Below are 24624 nucleotides of genomic sequence, written 5' to 3'. Positions count from 1 at the left end.
GCCACAGTGAGTATATGACTTTTAATGAAGGTTAAGCAAAACACCCGCAATGGGGACTCTGCACGTTGCTAACTCAAAGCGGCGGAGCGAGTCCAAGCAGCAAAAACAATTCTAATAATATAACCTTATGCTAATAGGCATGTACAACAGCTCATACATAGGCATGTGGGAGCTTTCCCACAAACTGGGCTCTCTCTTATGGCAAAGGGCCAAGCTTTTCCAAACACGCCGCGGCTCCCAGGCTTAACTGGTTCCAAACGGGCTCAAACAGCATATGCTAGTACACAATAACCCTTTAATCAACTGTCTTGAGAGGCGAACAGCCTTTAGCTAACCACCTGACAAATCTTCCGCGTCCCTTACTATATTCCTCCCCTCGCCTTCTTCAAGGGACAGTACTAGACATAGTCTTCATAAATTGACACGGACGACCCTATAGCATGACTAAAATGCCAAAAAGCAACAACACCTGCCACATAAGCGAACTAAAATCGGCAACATAGGTAAAGGCCCACTAAAGCAAAAGGTCAATACACGGCTCTGAACAAAAATGTGTGGCCCAAACCACGAAGGACGTAAGCCAGGACCAGAGCCAGATCGTCTTGTTTTGGCCTATACCATCCTGCGAAGGTGGCGTACAATCTTTCAAGGTCGTCTCAATCGAGCTTCCAGCATCTGATACATTTAAAACACACATACCAGTAACCTCTTGACATGTATGGCCATGCCGCAGCAACAAATAATCAACAGCCACGATTCTGCACATGCCTTGGCGTACTTCACCTATTTAGAGTAAGCAAATCCAAAATGGTAAGAGGTATATTAATAGCTTTAGCAACTGTACAGCAAGGTGGCAACCGCATGATAATTAATGTGAAACTAAACCAGGTACGCCACTAGGGAAAGAGTGAGGCGGCTGCCTTTCCTTCGGATACAAAGTCAGCTTCGGCCTTGCACCCAGAATCCAAGGGGAATGGTCCCCTGCCGTTTTGGCGGAGGGGCCTTCTGGAGACACAAAACCATAAGTTGGAGTTTACGCCCTACAGTGCAGGGGCCCCCAAAACTATTTGGCAGGAATATAGGTATACTTCAATCTCCCAAAAAACAAAAACCACCCTCGTGGCAATTTGCCATGTTCCATTCACCAAGCTAATCCTCCACATTCGATTCTGCTGTTAAAATCATATTATGTATTGATTATTGACATTCGCTGCTGTAGCTCCTCTACGAAGCAACACACACACCGCCACATGGCCCAAGTAACATTAGACCTGGCCAGCCGAGTGAATTACATAGTTGCATCCCGCTGGGCTGCCCCCAGTCCAACATCTGTATATGAGGTCAAATCCTCATGCTTTTGTCGCCTTATAACTGTTAGTAAATCTGTCTTAGCAGCTTGTAGCGCGATTCTGGAGTCGGCACTGACACTTTATGCGTTTTGTCCTTCACATAAAACATGTCTCCATACTGGCACCGATTGCATGTACTCTGGCCCAGAGGAGAGACAACGAAGTAGAACTAACAGCAATGTGCCAATGTGACCCACGCTCTCTCCTCTCTAGGAACACCGGCTAAACCAGGTATACAAGAGCGCTAAAAGTCAGACAGTGAGGCCATACGGGATACCTTCCCCTTCTGAGTATATAGGCCCAGCCTGTCCCTTTCGCCAAAACTCACGGCCGCCAACGCCCAGTCGCGGGGCCGGGGTTCTTGCCATGTCGCAGGCGATCTTTACCCCATAAGCGCTTGGCCTCTCTGAGTGTGACGTGCCATTCTGTCCCTCCTCGGTGGCACGCTTTGATCACACCGCAGAAGAGTGCAAGGGAACACAATTTACAAAGGGCTCCCCTTGCTCCACTGTAGTTACCCCATCATGTAATTTTGGTTGCAAGAAAGAACGGCCAAGGAGCATCAGAGCTGAGCCAGTTATGTGAGGGTAGAAACCGAGAGCCTCCTTACTAGGGCAGGACACCAAAACAAACAGGAAGGCTCACACCCACACTTGGACATGGGTGGCCCACGAGAAAGATGCACTGGGTCCTTTGAGCTTTGTCTGACCAATTATGATCGGCTGTGTGAGGTGTACAAGGTTTACAACCCTTGCGCTGGCAAGGCACAGAGTACCCCGGGTATGTTTCATTCTACCCGCAACTGTGCCCCGCAGGGGCACCTGGGTGGCCATGGTAAGGCCGTGTGCAGGGGTGTTCGAGCCTCCCCCCAGGCGGCGGTTTTAAGAGCCCCGACCCGGCCCTGTTTTCCAAAAACCTTCTCGACCAGCCTCTCCGTCGCAATGGTCCCGTCTAAGTGAGTATGGGGTTTAAGACAGCCGCCACTTGTCGTACCTGGATTTAGTTGCCACATTATTATCATGGCGGGTCCCACCTTGCCTGTACAGTTTTGCCTAAAGCCTTCTTTTAGCAGCCCATTCAGGCCTCTACAGAGGCCACTGGCGTGTGAAGACGTTTGGAAAGTAGGAAAATCCCAGGCCTACAGCCACATCCCTCGTTCCAACTCGTACGACCTTTTTTTGTGCACGTCTCTAAAATGGTTGTCGCGTGCCCTGGTCATCTGCATCCTGTGGATGCGGGTCCGTCCCTTAGCCCGGCACAGAGCTGCTTGGTAGGGGCCGGCAGCGTAGCGTCGCCCGATGATTAGGCTGAGTACGCAAGGCATGTTGCCAGGCAGCAGTTTCTGAGAGATTCGCACAACACTAGCAGTGGCCGCGGCTGGTGTAGGTATCTACAGTTGTAAAGACGTACCTTGCCAGCGTCGATTTCTTGCCTTGCATTATTGTGGTAACGGGGCCGAAGTAGTCCACCTAGCCAGTCTGCACGGGCCTGTCACCTCTGGGTCAAATGGTCCGGTGGGTTCTGGAAGGGCAATCTTGGCGCCGGCCGAAGGAGCAGTATGCCCGCACCCGCTCGGCCGTACGCAGGCCGAGGCGGGGCATGGTGCATCTTGGCGCCCATACATGCCTCAGGGAAGGGACGTGTCTGTGCTATCTCCCTGCGCTCGCGATGCGCTATCCCGCTCCCGGTGGCCTGCCGGGTACTATATTCTTATAGTTGTTACAGCGTCAGATGTGGTTACAAGTGACTCCCCATTGGGCCATGGTCCTGTGCATCCGGCTGGCTGCATTACAAGCGAGAGTCCGGTCGTCTGGGCTTTCGTGTGGTGTCTACATTCGCTGCGCACGCCAGCGGAGGCTCTGTCGGGCGTCAGGTGGAGGATGCTGGATCCTCACATAATTGGTTGCTTCGCCCATAACATGCTCATGCCTGAGACCGCAGTAGCACCATTCTCTTGTTACCACCAAGCGAGCGCACCCACCGTCTGAGACGACTGGTTAATTAGTGCAGTACCATTGACTGTTCAGATGTAGAAGGAGTGATTACCCCGCGCGGGCATGAGTTGAGGCCGAACTCTCCGCCAAGTTGAGCAACCTAAGAGACGAATTCCTGGCTCTGGTTGGTGTGCATCCCCGCTTTATTCTGGCCCACTGACTCTATACCGGCGCTTTGTTGCCCCCGCCCTCTTTTGGCCACCACATTCTGCTGATAGGGGGGCTATTGTTTTGCTTACCACTGTCGGCCTGCAGGTTGAGCGCGTGTTTTCCCACACTTTTCTCCGCTGTATGCGCAGGTGTAAGTGCGCACGATCCCGTCCTCGTGTGAACAGACGTGTCATACTGTCCTTCTCTTTTGTGAGCCGGCAACCATGGGTGGCGTCTTCCCCTTAGTGGCAGTGTTATCGGGTCCCGGCCACCGGATCCTCCACCCGGTTTGGCGTTTCATCCCGTCAGGGAGGCGGTACAATGTTTCGAATCTCAATCGTCGCCCCGCACGTCAGGTGTTGCCCCATGTGGATTGGTGGTAAGTGTGGAGGGTCGTCTTACCTTTGTAAAAACATTACCGCTGTGTTTAGCAGCAGTAATGGTTTCCAATTAAAATGGGTGTACTTGCTGCACCTCACGTGCTCGTTGTGCTTTTGGCAGGGTCCTTCTCTTTCACCCACTCGTCCTTATGGTTGAGTGGATTGTCACGGATGCATTTTGCGGAGTACTTAACCATAGCCGGCCGTGGACCAGCTATATTAGGCGCTCGCGGGTGTCCTGCATGCCCATACCACCGCTAGGATCTGGTTTTCCTTCCAGTGGAGTGTAGCCGGGCTCCGCCCCTTTCTAGAGCGCTCAGGCTGTACCAAAACAATGGGTTTCCCTTGTCTGTTCCACCCGCTCTTGGGCTGCCAGAAGACCCCCAATATTATGGAGAGCCACGTCCGCTTACCGTGTACTGATTAACCTGCCATAAGAGTCACTTACGAACGGGTGTCCTCGAGGTCTCTGAAGGAACGTGGCCGGGGGCGGGAGCCCTGTGCGTGTTTTTTGGAGCAAGGCATCTTGAGCACAACTTTCAAAGCAGTGGTGGGGTCGTGCCCGCCCCCGAGGATCTAAGGGAGTCCAGGCGCTGCTGCCACTTGGCGCACTCAGATCTCAAAAGGGGTCGGACCTATTTAAGAACAGGCCATTCTCACGGCGTGCGCTTATTAGCCCTAAGGCCTGCTGTCGCCTTCTCCTAATCAAGCCGACAGGTCTATTAACGGGTTATTGAGGTGGGAATAAACTGCGCGACCCAAACCCCAACAAACGAGGAAGGCTTTGCAATTTCCCATTTGGTCTGGGATACAGGCATAGCCTTGTGTCACAGTTTAGGCGCACCTTAGGAGCGGAATCTGCCGTTCCTCCGCGCCCAGAGGACACCAAAAGACCACCGCCTGGGTGTCCACTTGTATTTTTCCCGCGCTTATCGTCCACCTTTGCGTGTCTCCAGGGCCCTTCCACCGGCAGCATGCATCCATCTCAGCTCACAGAATCTTTACTACTGCTGTTTGTACCAACGAGTCACTCGCGTGCGAACCCTTCGTTGGAGGGACCGCCGCAGACTATAACATCATCATAGTTCTGTGCTGATGAGGTTTGGCCCCGGCCACTGCACCCAGGCCAATCAGCGCTTACTAGCTTTGGCAGATCGGTGGGGAATGCTTCCGCCCCGTGCCGGCGCAACACGCAGAAGGTGTACTGCGACGCCGCTTGCAGAAAACGCATAATTCGCTCTTGCGCTGCTTGTTGGAAAAGCTGTTCCGTGTGTGTGTGTCTCGTCCCTGCAGAGCACTTAGGCACGTAACATCATGTATACCTCCATGAAAGGTTCAGAATGGGTATTTCTTTTTCTCCATTTATGAAGTAGTTGGAAGGCTCATGCTGCTGTATTATTGATAACTGAAGGGGAAATACAGTGTCGATTTTATAGCTTCCAAATTATATGTAACCTCTGAGGAGCACTGAAGGAAACCAACATAAAAAAAACCAAGTAGAGCCCTTAATCTTAGTTGATGAAAGGTTTATTCCAGTCTACACCCACAGCACAATAATTGCATCAGTAGAAAATCACAAAGCAGGTTTACTAAAAAACTTGACATCAGACTCTGGCCTGCTTGTTATGCAATGAGAGATATCAAGTGACTTATTTTACTGCTGATTCTGTGAGGCATGAGACTCTTGGCAAACAGCTCAATGCCAAGCCTGTGTTGCAATACATATGACTAAAGACCAAGTGCTTACAACCTTAGTGATATCTCCCAATGTTACTATATCTGAGGTATGTAACTGGGTGCTGTGAAATGCCCTGTTGGTGGCTGTCTGTTTGTTTAAATGTTTTTTCTTGTTTTTAATTTTTGTGAAGAAACCAATGTAGTGCATTACAATACAATTAATGTTGTACAGTTTCTTGCACATAAGCAGCATCCCAAAACACATTAAAAAGTTTTATAACAAAATTGAAAAGGTTTTTTTTTAAAAAATAGTACTAGAAGAAAAAAAGAAATCAACAGGCTTAGACCAGGGAGAAAAGTTATGCTATCAGATAGCATTTGAAAATAGATGGAGAATCTAGTTATAGGAAATCTCTTGTAAGTTGAGGATCTGCCTCTCACACCAGCAGTCGTGAGATAACAGTGTAAGATGAAGTAGAGAGGCACATAGGCAATACTGATGTGATAGGAAGAGGAAGATTTCCATACCTTGGAGTTATGAGTGAGATCTCAGGAAGACACCAAAGATTGTCTGACCGGGAGGCCAGATTGGGTGTCTGAATCAAGAAGGGAGATAGAACTAGATTTGAGGATGACAAACTTGCTTCCATCTTCAAAATATTTTGCAGAAGAAAGTTGTCCTGAACTTTCAAATTTACTTGACTGCTCCATCAGAGTCACTAACGATGTCAAACAATATGTCCAGATGTTATATTTTAATTGAGATTTAAGGTAAAGATAAGATGATGATTGAGATGGAGAAGGTAAATAGAAAAGAGAAATTGGTTAAGGATTGAACATTGCGCATTGGTATCGAAGAGCAATCTTTCCACACAGAAGGAATCGTCACCTGATACAAGGAAAGAACCTTTTGACAAATGTGTATGTGATGAGATTTGCCTACTCAGTTATGGAGGAGGTCCAGAATGATATTGTGGTCTGCTGTGTCAAAGGCTTCACAGACTTGACAAAGAATGAGGAGGGGGAAAGAATTGATTATGGCAAAAAGAAGCAAGAGGAGAGCACAAAAAGAGGCAATTTCTGTGCTAAGGCCTGAGTGAACCCCAGACATGAAAATGGTCAAGGATATTGCTGAATGATAGGTGACTAGATAGCTCACAGAACTCTACCTAATCAGGTATTTTGTTCAGAAAGGGCTATAGTTAGAATTTCAGTTAGAAAGCAGAAATTTTAAAGAGGCAGGCAGTCGTAGAAAGTAGAAAGTTGGGAAAAGTAAAGGTATTATTGACAATAATAGTAATGCAAGGCAAACAGTTTCAGCAGCCAGGATCAGATAATATGAGAAGCTCGAGAATCAAGATAGCAGGTAAGCTTTTTAACGGACTGCACTTTATCAAAAAGGTCCAAGGATGAGGGGAAGGAAGGAGAAAATGCATGTCTTGTATTGAAGGTAGCTTAAGTCAATCCAAGATTGAAAGAAATAAAATAAATTCCTTGCATCTGGTCACGGAACAGTTGAGAACTAGAGTAAACTGTGTGTGGGAAAGAGAATAAATAGCATGGAAAAGAAAGCAAGGATTTCCAGAGTCTTTCCAGATCTCTAAATAATGTCTAATGAGATTTTGCACTCTCGTAACAGATAGGGAGGTGGGATATGTGCCATTGTTTTCAGAGTATCTTATTTTAACTCAAAAATTTCAAGAATACTGTAATACATACATGAAAATGAAAATGTGATTCAGGAAAATATCATTGGAAGAGGCACATTTCTTCATAAAAACATAAGTGAAGCCATTGATCATTATGTTGCAGACCTGAGTGATAAAGCTAAATCGTGAATTTGAACACTTAACAAATTGGCTAGCTAGAGACTGAATTATTTTTTAGGAAAACTGATAACCAGAACACAGCAAAATTATTGCAAAGTATGGACTTGACTTTGCAAAGTTGATATTTGTTGTGCTATTGAAAACCATGCTTCCCAAGTGAAAGTGGAAGCAAGCAGTAAAAGGCCTGAAGTGTCTCTAATTCAAGTGCATATCAAGACATGAAGAGACACAGGAAATGGAAATCGATTGCATATACTAGGGCTTCAACGCAAACTAGTGTACAGTGCTTCCTAATGGCTAATCCTTGCCTTATAGATTTTGAATGGGGAGGGTTCACTTTCTCCAGCGAGGTGAAGGGGCCAGAGTTGCCGTACAGCTGGGGAGAACCCAGATTAGTGGTATAAAAAATCATAGTGCTGTAGCTATGAGAATTGAAGCACTTTGTTCATGTGGGTACATGGCTAGTTGGCATTTGCTAGTGATGCCTCGCTTTAGCTCTACCCCAGCCAACTTAATTGGCATAACAGAAATGTGGAGTAAACCAGCAATAGACTTATTCACATACGAACTCAACAAGAGCCCATTCTTTGCCAGGAGCAATAACCAAGGAGAAGCAACCACTCTCCTGGCTACATCAAATAAACAAAACTATTTTCTCCCCCTATGTAAAGAGACTTTTTAAAAAGCAGTTGCTTTAATAATACCTCTTCTGGGACCTAAATTTAGTTTTGAATGCCCTTGCTAGCCACCTATTCAAATTATCTGAGGTGTTCCTCTGCTTCCGCACCCCACCTTTTGTCCAAAGCCAAAGCTCCACAAGGAGAAATTGTGGCACATATTAGAAGTCAAGAGGGCTGCTAAGATATATACAGAAAGAATCAAATGGATCAGAAGATCAGCTTAATTATATGGCCTGTATCATCCATCAGTGAGAGGCAACAAAGCCTCTTCATTCTCCATTGCAAGGCAGCTCAGATGAGGCCTGATCCACAGCTTGTTGAAATCAATGAGACTTTCCGTTGACTTCAGTACGCTTTGGATCAGGCCCTGGAGGCATATTGGAAGCTTAGAATAGTGTCTCCACAAAAACTCAATGCTCATTCTTCAAGACTGATGACAACCTCATGCGCACAGAAGTTTCATGCTTTCTATGAAGAGATGTGTGGAGTAAACACCTTTGCTCCACACTAAGTAATAGAAACTAGTCATATACAAGCATCAGTGGGCACCTCCTTCAGCATGCAATAGTACTTCAGCAGTCCACTTTTCATAATGAATTACACATCATTATTTCAATAAATTCAGATACCCTTTCTAGCGGGCACTGCTGAAAAAATGCTACTTACAATCTGTGGAGCTGCCTCAGAAAAAGAATAGGCAATTTTTTGTTTTTATCTGCAAATTTTCTTTCTTTGATCAGGCAGGTCCATCGTTTTGTCCCTCCCTTAAATTACTTGGTATTGGATAAGGGTATAAGGACCTTATATTAATACATTTGTCCTCATTCTACATTCCCTACAACAATAAGTGTTATCAACAGGAAAGCAGCAAAGAATCCTGTGGCACCTTATAGACTAACAGACGTTTTGCATCCGACAAAGTGGGTATTCAGCCACAAAAGCTCATGCTCCAAAACATCTGTTAGTCTATAAGGTGCCACAGGATTCTTTGCTGCTTTTACAGATCCAGACTAACACGGCTACCCCTCTGATAATCAACAGGAAAGATGACTCGTTCCAAGTGTATTAAAATCACAACTGAGTACTTTACAGCTCTGGAAGTTATTCTGCCTGGCTCTCTAGTGGGAAAGGCTTTGCCTGCACTCAGAACTAACAAAGTTGTCTCTACCTCCAAAGCTGAAGAGCCAAAGTTCGAATTTCTAGACCTGCCTGTTCTAAGAAAGATATTTTGGAGGTAAGAACAGGAAATGCTCTAATATTTGCAAACTTTCATAATGTCTTTCAATGCAGTTTTTCTGAAGAATTTGTATCATACAGATTTCAACCTAAGTGAAAACACTGCTGCCCTTGGTGTTAGAAATAAGTAGTGTCATTTTCTTTTTGCAGTGAAATCTTTCATCCAATCATAGTCTTGTATGCAAATATACCATAGCCAGTTCAGACAAAATAGCACAAATAAAGCTAAATGCGCAGTCAGGACAAAATCACTCAGCTTCTCTGATTCCTCATTTCACCTGTGTTTCAGGAACGAACTAAACATGTCAACTGAAAATACGAAAAAACAAATCCCAGATAGCAATTCTGCTCCAGCTCTGCCTGCACCACTCAGTGATCTGAAAATTAAATATACTAAGGTTAGTAGTATTATGCATGTTTATTAACTTGCCTTAGGCATTCATATAAGACTATATATGTACTTAAATAGTTTTGTTCAAACCATCGAAATAACACTAACTCAATTATTGTTTGCAGTGTTGTTGTAGCCATGTCGGTCCCAGGATATTGGAGAGACAAGGTGGATGAGATAATATCTTTTCTGAAGAGCTCTGTGTGAGCTTGAAAGCTTGTCTCTCTCAACAACAGAAGTTGGTCCCGTAAAAGATATTGCCTCACCTACCTAGTCTCACTAACTCAATTGTGTATTTACAAATGTTTACCTAGATTTAATTCTTATATTGTAATTTCTGGAAATGTTCTGTGATCTCTTCTGTCCTGAGAAACTCTTCTAAAGAGTTGGTAAGTTTTATACTACTATTTTTTGGTGTGCTGTCCATATTTTTTCAGAAGCTAAGACCTGTGGTCATAAGTATCCTGGAAAATATAAATGACCCAGAGAAGGAAACATTTACATCATTTCAATGAGCAGGAAGAAAATAAAAGTTAATTGTAGAATGTGTTCACAATTAGTCTAATTTTTAAATAAACTGGGATATTTACAAATAGATTTTAAGAATTATGCCAATAATGTTGGTCTGGAGGAATTTTTTTTATTATTATTATTTTTAAATAAAATAAAACTAAAGCAAGTGTCCTCCTGCATTTGACATATTTTCCTACAGATAATAAACCTGTTTGTCTTGCTAAGCAAGTAACTATCAATAAAATAGCTGAAGTCCACCATTGCTAATTAGTCAGTATTATCAGGATCATTGTACAATAGCAAATTCTTTCCACGCTCATTTAAAAACACACAGATAAGGTAAGCATAAAATGGATCCTCTGGGCTAACCCTAAAACCAGACTTGTATTCCTAACTTAAAGAGCACTTCATGTGTTTCGTACTATAGTACACAGAGAGTTGCAAGAGTCTCTGAACTTTGAGCAAACAACAAAGTCATTGGTAGTTTCTGCAATCTCAGACTTTCAGGTAGAATGTTTGGTAGAGTAAAGAGAAATGCAGCCATAAACAGAAACTAAGAAACTTCTATAAAAATGTTGCTTTTGCTGGCCATGGTTATCTCAAGTTCTGGACACAAGGCAAAATGCCACATAGTATGTTACTGCTGTACAGAAAAGTTCACAAATAAAACAATGAAGAAAGTGTTCTTGTTGCGACTTCTTGAGCTAACCTTTAATTTTTCCAAAATGCAAATATGCATGGAATTGAATTTTAACTTCTCACGAGAGTCAAAACTTGACTTATTTTCAAACATTAGAGTATAATCTGGAGAGCTCATCACCGCTCAGGGTCAGCTTTTTTGGACCCAACTCTGCACCCCATTTTCAGGGAAACTCCAAATTGATTTTGGTCTCTATTTTTCATGAATAAAGACTTCGGGTTGGGACCTCATTTTGGAAATATTTAACAAGCTGTTAAAACTGCAACTGAAGTATAGTTCTGCTATGTGATAGCTCACTTCAGCTATTCCTCTCTCAGAGTATAAAGGGCTTAATCCAGGAAAGATATTTTAGGAACTGCAATTATGCATTTTCAACTTCTGAATTACTCTACAGACAAAAAGTAATGAGAACTGGGTGATGCCCCAAGTTATTGAAGATCTGAAAAAGTATAAATTGGAATATTCCTCCCCACTTCCTACTGCTTTCTTTCCACAATATTTAGCCAGCATAAGATCACTTAGAAAAGCTTTCACTAATAGGACAGATTCTGTAAGTAATCACAGACTAGTCATCCTATCAGATGTTTTTACATTACCATCTAAAAAGGGCATTAACAGGAATATGTTTCTTGAGTGTTATCTTTTTGCTGAAATAACTAATGCACAATGGCCTTGTCAGATACTTTGCCATGAGGAAGGTGTTTCCCTGAATGTGAAGGTATACAGCTTTTAACTAATTCAGAGTTTCATGTGCATTATCGTGCACTCAGATTTGAACAAAGAGTCAAAGCCAGCATATGAAAAATCATGAATATGTAAATAATTATGGTTCCACTCATGAGTCACACCTATACATGTAGACGGAACCAGATTCACCTCTGCTCTTCATAACACTTTCCCCCTTTTCCAAAATCTCACTGAGGACTGTCTGTGGGTCAGGAGACTACATTAAATGACATGGTGGGCTGGGATTAGGGGACCACGATAGGGCAGAGAGTGGGAAGCATAGGTTACAAATGCATCATTCGAATACCACACTACCAACCCGTGACTAATTCTCTCACAAGCTAATGTTGCCTAAGGCTGTACTAACTTTCCTAGAGCCTCCCAGGCCCCTTATGGGGCTTCCAGAAGAACCAGATGCAGGTAAAGCCCTAGTTGTGTGGCATCATTGCAGTTAAGCTTCACAGATTCACAGAAGGGTCTGGGGGGGCCAGAACCAATGCAGCTGTACAGACTTTTCAACCTTCACTCTCCTTGGACTCCAGCAGATCCTCAAATATTTGTAGATTCCAGGGACTGGACCATCTTCCTATTCAACATGGGATAAGTGCGCCTCTCTACCCTTAATAGAATGATCTAGGGAAAATTCTCCAGGGAACCTTCATGGACTTTTCCTCACACTACGGGCCCCCTTTCACAGGTTTTTCTGCAACAGGGAGCAATGTGGCCCTAAATAATTAGATTCATTTAATCCAGAGGCATTTCTATGATGATATAAATACTCCCAGATCATAGTCTGTACCTTTCTCATAAAGATTGAACTAAGCATTCTAAAGAGATACTTAAACACACTGAAGAGTCAATTGCCAGCAGCTGGGAATGGATGACTGGGGATGGATCACTTCATGATTGTCTGTTCTGTTCATTCCCTCTGGGGCACCTGGAATTGGTGACTGTCAGCAGACAGGATACTGGGCTAGGTGGATCTTTGGTCTGACCCAGGATGACCATTCTAATGCTCTTAATTTAGATGGATTAATTTTTAAATTGTTAAAGATAGTTCGGATCCTGAATTGGGGAATGATCCTGAATTCCTTCTATACCCTAAAATCCTTAAGAGACATGCCAATGAAATCAGTGAGTATTTTAGGTATTTAAGAAATGTAAGATTGGCTCACATGTACTGGTAAATATTTTACTTTGTTACACTAAAGAATTAGACAATGATTGTTTAACAAATTATTTCTGTTGTGATGCTTCTGAAAAGAGCAGGTCCTATGGCGCTCCCACAGCCAGACATCAAAGTACAATTAGTTACTTATCAGGTAGTTAAATTACATGAGATAGCAGAAAAAACAATATTTCTCTTACCACCACTGCTCTTCACAGTGTCTGAGGGAAGACCATGGTGTGTGGAAAGTTAAATCACTTACAGTAAATAAAGGAAAAGTGAAACATAAATATAAAATATATTTTAATCATTGCAGTTAGAAGCAAAGAAGAGGAAATAATAAAATGGTTCAAAATTTAAAAAAAAGTGTCAAATCCCTGCTCAGCTGCCACCTAACCCTGTAGGTGCCTAAAATCTCTAGGTGCCTCAGTTTCCACGGTTACATGCAGTATGTTTCTGCCAGTGAAGATGTGCACAGTCAGCTCATTTTAAGGCTCCTGGACACCTATTTTATGCCTAAAACCAGATCCTCAGACTAGGGAAGATCCTCAAACTAGGCATTCCTCTGGCTATTTCGCCTGATCCAGCACGCATTTTCGCACAAAAGAGCCCCGGAGCACCGGGAGTATGAGGAGGACTCCTCCATCACAGTCTTTAGCATGTGGCTAGAGCACTCACTTGGAATGTGGAAGACTAGGGTTCAGTGCCCCCCTTTGTCTGATGTGGAGCAGGGATTTGAACTTTTTCCCACACTTGTCAAGTGTGGGTCCTGACTAGCTGATTATGAGATATTCTAGTCTGCAGGTCTCTCAGCCTCTCCTACTGAAGCTGTTCCAATGTGTATGAATAATTAAATATGCATTGGGCCAACGAGAGAGTGGGAATGACTCTGTGGCCCAGTGGCTGGAGTACTCCCTTCTCCACACCTGATAGAAAGGAGAATTCAACCAAAGTCTCTAGTGTCTGGGTGAGTGCTAAAATGTAGAAGGGAGGCCTTTTTCCTCACCTGTGTGCCTCCTTGGCATTTCTTGCAAAACATGGTTTAGACACCTAACTCCAGCGGAGAGTTAGTGTCCGAGAATCCCAGAATTTAGGCATCTAACTCCCTGAGAGGGGCAGAACTTGTATTATATCCATCTCCTCAGCATTTCTGATTGACTAGTTTAAGTGACTCCCCGCGCAGCATTCTGGCTTTTGTGGGTCCCAGTCTTAGGTGCCAAACTCCTCCTATGCATTATATAGGGCCTAGGTGCCTAACTTGGGGCTATGGCTTTCACTGGGTAACAAGAGACCTAAAAGTGAGGCACTACAGTGCTCAGCATTGCAATGCTTACGTGACTTTGTGGATCTAACACAAAGTAAGTGGGTCAGAATCAGACCCTGTAGATTCCCTTTAATAGTGTTTCAGGCTTAATTGACTGGTTTTTGATGGTCCAAGGAACTCTTTAGGTTTAGCTGAATTGGTGAGATTTTCCATTCATACCATATCAAACACCCACAGGTGAAAAGGAGAGAGCGGCCAGGTGTCTGGTTTTTGACTGGAACGCCCGGTTGAAAAGGGACCCTGGCAGCTCCAGTGCTGACCAGACCATTAAAAGTCCGGTCAGTGGTGCAGTGGAGCTAAGGCAGGCTCCCTACAGCTCCCGGAAGCAGCGGCATGACATCTCTCCAGCTCCTACACATAGGGGCAGCCAGGAGACTCTTCACGCTGCCCCCTCCCAAAGCACCAGCTCTGCAGCTCCCATTGGCCAGGAACCGAGGCCAATGGGAGCTGCAGGGAGTAGCACCTGCAGATGGGGCAGTGTGCAAAGCCACCTGGCCACACCTCTATGTAGAAGCTGGAGTGCAGACATGCTGCTGCTTCTGGGAGCTGCTTGAGATAAGCAATGCCTGGAGCCTGCACTCCCACTCCACTCCCATGCCCCAACCCCCTTCCTCAGCCCTGATCCCACTCCTGCCCTCTGAAACCCTCAATCCCAGCCCAGAGCACCCTCCTTCCCCTCAAGGCCCTCATCCTCAACCAAACCCTGGAGCCTACACCCCCAGCCAGAGCCCTCACCCCCTCCTGTGCCTCAACCCCCTGGCCCAGTCCTGATTCCACTCCCTCCCTCTGAAACTCTTGGTCCCAGCCTGAAGCACCATCCTACCCCTCAAATCCCTCATCCCTGGCCCCACACTAGAGTCTGCACCCCCTGCCCCAGCCTGGAGCCCCCTCCCACACTCTGAACCCCTCATTTCTGGCCCCAACCTGGAACCTGCACCCCCAGCCCAGAGCCCGTACCCCCTCCCACAACCCCTGCATCATCCCAGAGCCCCCTACCATACTCCAAACCCCTTGGCTCCACCTCCCAGCCCAGAGCCCCCTCCTGCACCCCAAACCCCTCATCCCTGGCCCAACCCCAGAGCCTGTAGCTGGAGTCATCACCTCCTCCTGCACCCCAATCCCCTGAGCCAGCCCAGTGAAAATAAGCGCATGCGTGAAAGTGGGAAGAGTGAGCTACAGAGGGAGGGGGTTGGAGTGATTGGGGGCGTGGTCTCAGAGAAGGGGCTGGGCGGGGCCTCAGAGGAGGGGCAGGGCAGGAGGCGGGGCAAGGGTGTTCAGTTTTGTGTGAGTAGAAAGTTGGCAACCCTAGTACAGGACTATAAACTTGGAGCAATTATCACAGTTGGTAAGTGTACATGAGCGGATACCAGCTATTTTTCAATATTGTGTTTCAGATTTTTGATTTAATGTTAGTGTAACTGGGCACAGTGCTCCTATTACAGCCCTTGGGCCTCTTAAGAGCAGGCATTCTGGGAAATATAGTTTCCTGAGAGGGACTGCAAGTCTAGAGAGCACATGACCAGGAAGTCAGGTGACCATCTTTGGAACAATACAATGGGTAGCCTGAGCAATTAGCTCACTATGGGGGAATATGATGGCTCTTAGAGAGAAAGTCTCTCCATGACAGGAATTATAGGATACCTAGAAAAGGTAACCTATAGGGAAGAGTGTGTGCTTTCCTTCCCAACTTACTGAGACTTGCTGGCCAGGTTCAGGTGTTTTAACTTGTTTTGCTGTTGTTTTGAGTCTTTTTGTAATGATAGAAGCCATTCTTGAGGAAATAACCTTGGATTGAACTGGTTTATTTATTTGGGGAGGGGAGGCATAATTTTACCTTCCCTAGCTGGCAATCTGCCCACTATTTTACAGTGGGCAACAATTATATCTAGTTAGATGGAAATCTTTCCTGCTAAAGGATAAACATGGGGTAAATCCAATTTGTAGAGGCTTGCTTGAGTAACATGGATACACACTGAGGATTGCTGCAGAGCTGGGGTTGAGGAATTTCATTCACCAAAGCCATAGAGTAGTTTAGGAATCACTCCTCAGTTGCTACTGAAGCCTTTGGGGCTTGAAGTCTTTGCAGAATAGCCAGCTGCCAGCTGGGGACCAACTGCCAGAGGATTCATGCAGCAGATAATCCTGCCTTGTGCCACCCTTGAAGAGACCTTTGGTCACGCACATAAAGAGGTCCTGCAGAACTGTGCTCCACAGCATACTGTAGATGCGCACACTGTGCAACCATGTGAAACCTTCTCTCTTTCTGCAGAGCTGCAGTAGGTTCCACTTCACACCAAACCCCCTGTGGGTCAAATGCTGTATGTGTGTGATAAATAACAATAGTAAAATATAGCCCTCTTTGTCTTAAGACTGACTTGCATATACTAATCAATTTTCACAATATACCTGTGGGAAGGAGAAATATTATCTATATTTTCCAGATTGTGAAACTGAGCCATGATAAGGGCAAGGGGGCCCAAAGCCGTAGAATTAAATCCCCAGACAAGAAACTTAAGACTTCAATCTTGCCTAAACCTTACACGGCTGAAGCTAAACTCTTGCAGAGCTGCCAATTTCCCACATTTCTGATGATCTGGAATGAATTCCTGTAACCCAAGCAGTTTAGAGACTCAGGATTGTACTATACTTTTATCACTGAAGATGAATGCCAATCAGATGAGATTTTGTTTGCAGCTGCCATAGAGCTACCATCTGGGTCTGTATTTTTAAATATAAAGCTTCAGAACCGTAGAACCATGTCAGAATCCAGCTATAACAAATGTTGATTTCTAGTTCTAGTGGAAAGAACAGGAGTGTGAAGGTCATATGGTTATTGCCATCTTACTTGAAGATCTCAGTGAAAACAATAGCTATACAGTGCACACCATAACATTTCTAAGTAAAAAGTTACTTGCAGCAAAGATTTTATTTGTCAAAAACTCTTAAACCCAATGAGTCATGTCCAGTCCTTACAGGTAAACATCCATGCAGCATGTGCAACAGTGGATGAACATCTGGCAAAAGAAACACCTTACTATGGAAGACCTGGATATCTGACAGCAAACTACCACACCATGATACAAGATAACTGCTACTGCTTTTGTTAGCATGAGCAATGAGTGTACTGCAATTCAACCAAGCCAGAGGCTGATCTTTGTGGCAGTGTCTGTTCACGTTGGCTTGTGCACTAGCTGTTTCTGTTTTCAGTACACCGCAACCCGTGTGTCCATGCAGTGTACACTCCAAAGGAGCATAGCTGCCAACATACTCTGGAATATATCCAGTCTTACAACATATGTAACATTGTGTATAGGTTGGATTTTGGCTTTTTGCATCATTTTCTTTAGTTCATACCTGTATAAGCAAAATCAGAATGTATCCTAATGGAGATGTCTGGATACTGCAGTTTTCACTGCTCTTGTGCATTGTACAGGTTTGTACATCGTGAAAGGTTGGGATTAGGAGGAAATGACATTAGGAACAATAATAAGTAAGAGACTCTAAAATAATACCATTGTGTCAGTACTCTAAATGCACAACTTCAACCAATATTTGCACAACTTCCAAGAAGGGTATGTTTCACTATTACTTCTTTCACAGACAGATATGAATTTGGCATACTGTAGCATCACACAGCACTGTTACATTAATATTTACCTTTTACTTTGTCTCTTTTCTTGGCAGCATAGCTAGTGACTACATAGGATTTTTTCTTATTAGCCACCTGACTGCTGTGCATCTGTGTCCCCTCACAGCATCCACAATTTCATATGGACTCCTTAGGATCAACCATGTGAAATTGCTAGGAAATCATATAGTACCTTATTATCTTTACAACTTTTGACAAACCTGAGATTCAGGCACTGTTGGCTGAAGATATCAATGTGGCTGTGCATATATCTCTTTGGATATCTATACAAATAAACTAAAATGTATACAAAAATATAACTGTAGGATGTCAGGCATCCCAGTTTAAGAAATATTTTTGTGGACTTGAGGTTTCTCTATCAAAATATCCACCTTTACCATTGGTACAAAAAAACTTTACTCCATACAAAAACCAAGAATTTTTTATACACACTCACACACAGGCTTCAGTCGTATTAGCATTTGATTGGTGGTGAGCAAACCCTGCACTTCTGCAATCTGCTCAGCAAAAACTGGCTTAGGACCAGCTTCAACTGCCTCAAGACTGATAAGAAAAGACAGTTCAAAAGTTCAGGCTACTGTGTCCATGAGATATCCAATTTCCTCTAATGGTTGCCAGCTATTATAAGGCTACTAGCTGTTAGAGGGTCGTTGCTGACTGTCACAGTCCCCCCTTTGGGCCTGATAATTCAAATTGTCAGGCCCGTTACGCAATTTGCGATTAAGCTGGAGGGAGAAATATTGTGTCTTTTTACGGACAGCAGAGCCCTTAGTAACAGCACTACACAAACATTTTGCACATTGCAATATTATTTAAGCGACACATGGAAAGAAAAGAAAGACTTTTTGTTAGCAACTGCTGTGGTTTCTTTCACAGCATTTTATAGGGAAACATTGTTTATACCGACTGTACAGGCACTCGTATTAACCTTCAAGCAGGATTTACAAGTAACTAAACACTAAGGAGAGAGACAGAATTACCCATGTATGAAATCCTCATTTTGTATAGTTTAGAACATATGCAGTCAGCTTCAGGATAATCGGTGTGGCTTAATAGCAAAGAGAAGGAAAGTGCCATATGGAACAGACTACAAAATTCAGAGTCAAAAGCAGATAAGATTGAGTGGCAATTTTATCCCTGCCAATCCTGAAACTTCTCTGCTGTCTTTGAAGAAAGTGCTCACGTTTGAGTCTGTTGTCATCCAGACAGTCTAAGGAATTCTTCTTGGAGGGGATTATTCCAGAGTAAGAGTGAATTTGCTAATAAGATAATCAAATCATTTCCTGTGTGAGTGACTTGATTTTAATGATACTGATCATGGATAACGATATCCATTCCATCTAGCTTTACTAAAGTGTGCTTGTGCACCAGGATATCTCAATGTTCTCATCTGTGCAAGAGGGTTGTTGTTCCAGCTATAAAAAGGGAAATTGGTACACGCTGCTCTTTCTGCCTGTATAAAGGTTAAATCTGCATATGTAATGCAGTTCCTGGCAAATATGAAATAATCTTTGGATGGTGATCTCAGCAGTTTTAAGGCTGCGGTATAAAGCAGTTTGATTATCTTTGGTTTATACTGGCCACAGTACATTTTTTGTTATTCATTATGTTTGTGAATTCCCAACAATATGCTCAGTACTATATAAGAGCTTAAAATCAAAAAGACAGAAATCAATACGACAGGATACTGTGACAAAGTTCCTCCTTTATCTTGGTGAGTCCTGCACTTATTGGCGGATTTGTTCGCCTCAGAGATTCACCATGTGGGTCAGGGAACAGCCCAGAGACCTTCCCCTCTGGTAGAACCCACAATCCAGGTCAATTCCTCCTGTGTCTGATCAGGAGTTGCGGTGTTTGGGGGGAAACTAGACCCACTCTCTACTCCAGGTTGCAGGGCCCTGTGGACTGCAGCTGTCTAGAGTGCCTTGTGCAACAGCTGTGCTTCAGCTACAACAACCTGGGCTACTTCCCCATGGACTCTTCCTTATCCTTCTTTATCCTCACCACAGGACCTTTCTCCTGGTGTCTGATAATGCTTGTACTCTTCAATCCTCCAGCAATACACCTTCCCACTCTCAGCTTCTAGTGCTTCTTGCTCCCAGCTCCTTACATGCATGCTACAAACTGAAGTGAGGTCCTTTTTAAACTCAGGTGCCCTGATTAGCCAGCCTGTCCTAATTGATTCTAGCAGTTTCTTCTCAATTGGCTTCACGTGTCCTAATTAGCCTGCCTGCCTTAATTGGTTCCAGCGAGTTCCAGTTTGTTCTGGAACTGCCCAAGTTACCTGATCCAGGGAAAAGGGATCTACTTAATCTGGGACTAATATATCTGCCTTCTAACACTTTCCTGTATTACCTCCTTGTCAACCTCCTCTTGGCCCTGGCCAAACTGGCCATCTACAAAACCAGGGAGAGGAGGTTGGCCGACGGGATTTCCTGCAACTGTGGTGCCTATTTCCGCTCCTCCGTCCATTCACGCATCCGGGCAGAGCTCCTCTGGGCAGCATCCACTGGCTTCCTTGACGCCTTCGAGGAGCAGTGGGCATTGTCTGGGGTTCTCTGCTTGGTGTCCTCATCAGGTTCCCTTTGTTCAGCCCTATGACCTCACTCCCAATCCTGTTTTTTTCATTAGTTGTCCCCCGAATTTGTTTGGTATCACGGACCTGTGGATCCTCCCCTTAGACAGGAGGGAGGTCCTTTGGCAGTGGGCGGGCTTTGCCCACCCACTTCCTGGCTACCAATAAGAACACTCTCCTGTATCCCTCTGGCCTGACCCTGTCACAATACCTAGAGGGAAGAATAGCTTATTGGTTTGGTTTGTTTGTTTTTAAATGTTACTAGCCCACTTCCAGTGCAGACCGTGCAAGAAGTTAGTCATTAGAAATCATTGGAATGAGAACCAGTTGCTGGTTTGGTTACCTGGGATGAGGAATGTATTCCAGGCAAAGGCAAAAGCATGGAATAAGTCACAGAGAAATGTGTGAGAGAAGGAGATACATGGAGCATCAAGTCTGGTGTCATTTGTAGAGGGAAAATGGTGAGATAGACATGATAAAAGATTTAATCAGAGATATAGGGTGGAGAGAAGTTGTGGAAGGCCTTGAATATGAGGGCACAAAATGCTAATCTGATGTGGTGGATTACGGGGATCCAGTAAAGACACTCAAAGTAGGTGGTGAAGTAATCACAAAAAAACTATATCAGAAAACTTTTATTTTTTTCTCATTTCCTATGATTGGAAATCCCCTTTTCACAAAATATATAACACTATAGCAGATACGTAGATATGTTTTAAAATCCATACAGCCCTCCCACCCCAAATTAAAAGAACATGAAGGTTGCAATGTGGATCTCTCCTGGGAACTAAAGTTGGTAGCCATCTTGTCTAAAAATACTATGTGGTTATGTAATTAAAGACCATGCACAAAGTTCCTTGTTGGTGTAAATTTGGTGCATCTCAGCACCAGCAGAAAAATAGGCCCATACTATTGTAATGCATATATACAGCCTTCACTTTTGCGTTGCTAGACTTTTGAGAGCTTCACCTTGTGTTTGTGTGAAACTTCCTAGGCTTTAAAATATATCACATTGCACAATGTTTTCACTTAAATAACACAACAATTTATAGTTTTATAACAGCTTTAATAAGTTTCCAGCATTGTTGCATGCATTTTTAAATATATGTGCAATGTGTCTTTAAGGTCCGTCTAATAGTTACAAAGACAATCCATGATTTTGCTAAATAAGCGGTGTCATTTTAGATGTGCGGATACTCCTCCATGAAATGAAATAGATCCCTTAGTTCCTGTAAAAGATTAATAGCATTACATTTCTGCTTTTAAATAAGCTTTTATTAGGATCATATTTAATGAAGCACCAATTCGCAGGCCAGATTTGGAAATAAAATCATAGAGATTAGTGTTCCTTTTTATTTTTCTCCTGTGATATGGAAGTAAAGGAGTATACAAACCACATTTTCTGGCTCTTGCACTATGCCTCAATGGTTCCTTCTTTGTTGTAGATTTCATTAAACTGGTTGCAGCTCTTTAGTGTTGTCTTTCATTTCAGAGACACATGTTGTTTGAAAGGAAATGAAAGAAAAGTTAGATAAATGGTTAAATAAAATTGATCTCTCCAAAACATCTACGACTACACTGACTTAGTTGTTTGTCATCTTCTGTTAGGTGACAAATTGTCTACCTCTGAGCCAAAAAGGCTCCCCTGGCAGCAAAACCTGTGTGGTTCTGCTGGGCAAAGGGGAGACAGGATTTCAAGAGGGCTGTACAGGAAGTTTACATTCCCTGTGCAGCACAGAGCTCAGTTCCCCAAGGAGATCCCTGTATGCCAGTGGAGCAGAACAGGAGAATATACTGGCCACATAGTTCCATCTGTCATCTCTACCCATGTTGAAGGGGTATATTAATAGTAGAAGAGCTGCAGTAGTTGTGAAAGTGGATAGAAGACTCTATAGGTCATATACTGACTTCTATCCCATTGTGCTAGTTCTCTGAGTGCCAATCATCTTAAAGAAGCATTTATTTTATTATATGAGATGAAAACCATGAGAAAATGGCTGCATTTTTAAGTCAATGGTGACTCAAAGCAAATAGGAGAATGTTATTGAAATTTTCAAAATCTTTAAAATTCCACATTTATTTATTCGTATTTACTCTGCAGAAATCGAAGGGACCTATACCCTATTGATGCATAGGGACTTAAACAAAAAAGGATCATTGGATAGCTCTCAGCTACTGGATGATACCATGTTGATTTTTCATTGAAAACAGGTAATAAATTATATCTGTGTTATTGATGATGTTCCACTCTTTGTTTCCTTATTTCCTTGCAGATATTTATAAATAATGAATGGCATGATGCAACTAATGGCAAAAAATTTGCAGTCTATAACCCTGCAACTGGAGATAAAATCTGTGAGGTAGAAGAAGGAGACAAGGTAGGTTTCTAAAGCTTTGCCATCTCATGGCTTTCTTTGTATCTAATCCAGCACTTGCAAGGCAATGGGACATATGCTGTGCTGGTTCCAACTGGCACAGTTCCATGACTTCAGTGGAGCTATACCAGCTTCCACCAGCAGAGCATTTGGCTCCATGACAACTCTGCTATTGATTACGCTGAGACCAGGATCAAGACCTTTGTATCGGGCACTACACCAGATTCACAAACTACTGTACACTGGAGAAGGATTTAGTCACCTAAGTAAACTTGAAAAAAAGAGAACATTTTAGAAACAAAGCCCTGTGTTTGGCTAATTGCTTTCTCAATTCATCTTACTGTTATTCTGACTATTTATGTCTGAATTCTTTCCTGCCATATTGCCCAGCTCCTTGTTCTGATTGTTCCTTCAGTCAAGATATAATGATATACCTGATGCCATGAAAATAATTGGGATATTACCTATTCATCACTGACTGATTTATTTCAAAGTTTTGCTTACTGTGAAAGCCTTTCTTAACAGTTCTACTCACACTAAGCTTATGTGCTGTGCAAGTACAGTTACAGTAGTCAGCCACACTGCTATTTGGCCACGCTAACCCCTTAACTCTTATATAAAATGCCAGGGAATCTTTGCCAACAAGTGGTCACAACTCTGTACTTTTATGAATGATGACACTTCCAGTAACATAGTGCTTCCTAACAGCACAGCTGGTCATTGATTTAATACAGATTTGCAGTGATGAATGCCGCCTGCTGAATCATCAGCACCAGTTCCTGCGAAACAGAGCCGGCTCATACATGCTTAATTGTTAAGATTTGATGGGAGGACTGCAAAAGTTGGTAATAGCTGAAGAGAAATGTACTTATTTTGCCATGTATAAGACCACGTGGGGGGAAAAAAGATACACATATACAGTAACTTCAAAAATCTGAAATGGAACCCTAAGAACTCAAGAACAAATTTCCTATGTTTTCATAATTTTGTATAATTTTCTGTTTGAAAAGACTCTGCTTAAGAATACTATCTAGTTTCAGTGCACATTATCAAGTACAGGGTGATATGTTTAAATATAGAAGGCTCTTTTGTTTCCATCGTTTTAGAACTTATGACCAGAGACATTTTTTGGATGAACTCTCTAAAAGGAAGCCTGAGATGCGAGTGTTCTATTTCTAGCTGACAAGTGTAGAAAAACTTTTAACTAGACCTGTGGAAAAAATTACTCATTTTATCTGTTAATGTTTTCATTCATGCAAATATTTGCCTTTGTGTATGTTCATTCCCAAGCATGCACGTATACACAAGCACATACAGGGACATGTTTTTTCTGTTTCTATAAAGTTTTCTCATTTATGACATCATTTTTGGTCTCAAAATTGGCCCATTTTTGCTTCAAGAAGTTTGCACACAAATAATGATTTTTATGAATATAAATAGGTCCATGGTGAAATTCATAATAAAATACAGAAAACACAATTTTTCAGGGTTTTTGCATTTAATTAAAAATATTTTGCACCTGTTTTAATACTAAGTACCCAGTCCTGCTTTCATTATATATACATAATTCCCACTAAGTCAACAGCCATAAAGAAATGCTTATTGGGCTGAAGCTCACAATTACCCTAAAACTGTGAGATGGCCAGAAGCTAGGTCAGTCCCTTTTGTGACTTAGAGAATGAACAGGCTGGGACACTACTCCCACCAAATGACACTGACATCAACAGAGTCACTGCCCCCACCATTATTCTGGAGGACTGCATGTAACCCCTTTTGCCTTGGTTTATGAAACTGTACCTGTGGTAATCTAGCCGTCCAGTCCCAGACCTGGACTTTAGTGTCCACCAGTCTGGTCCTGTCCCAAACCTGGACTTTTGCGTCCAAAGTTTGGGGGCTTACCTGAAACTC

The 24624-nt window shown here is 43.4% G+C and overlaps 1 protein-coding gene across 3 annotated transcripts in view; it reads left to right on the top strand.

Moving 5' to 3' along the window:
• ALDH1A1 (aldehyde dehydrogenase 1 family member A1) overlaps positions 1-24624 on the top strand; it is a 95522-nt gene that overhangs the window by 18372 nt on the left and 52526 nt on the right. For 2 of the 3 annotated variants that reach the window (XM_075067278.1, XM_075067277.1), the window contains 2 exons: positions 9585-9693; positions 22615-22719. In XM_075067278.1, the coding sequence (XP_074923379.1) occupies positions 9598-9693; positions 22615-22719 (201 nt within the window). In that variant the 5' untranslated portion in view covers positions 9585-9597. Of the gene's footprint in view, positions 1-9071; positions 9294-9584; positions 9694-22614; positions 22720-24624 lie in introns of those variants that run through there. The other variant, XM_075067276.1, reaches the window with a different exon arrangement.

The sequence above is a fragment of the Chelonoidis abingdonii genome, chromosome 6, assembly GCF_003597395.2.
Source record: "Chelonoidis abingdonii isolate Lonesome George chromosome 6, CheloAbing_2.0, whole genome shotgun sequence".
NCBI classification, from domain to species: domain Eukaryota; kingdom Metazoa; phylum Chordata; order Testudines; family Testudinidae; genus Chelonoidis; species Chelonoidis abingdonii.
The sequence above is the reverse complement of the archived record's forward strand: the minus strand, read 5'-3'. Positions and strand labels throughout refer to the sequence as shown.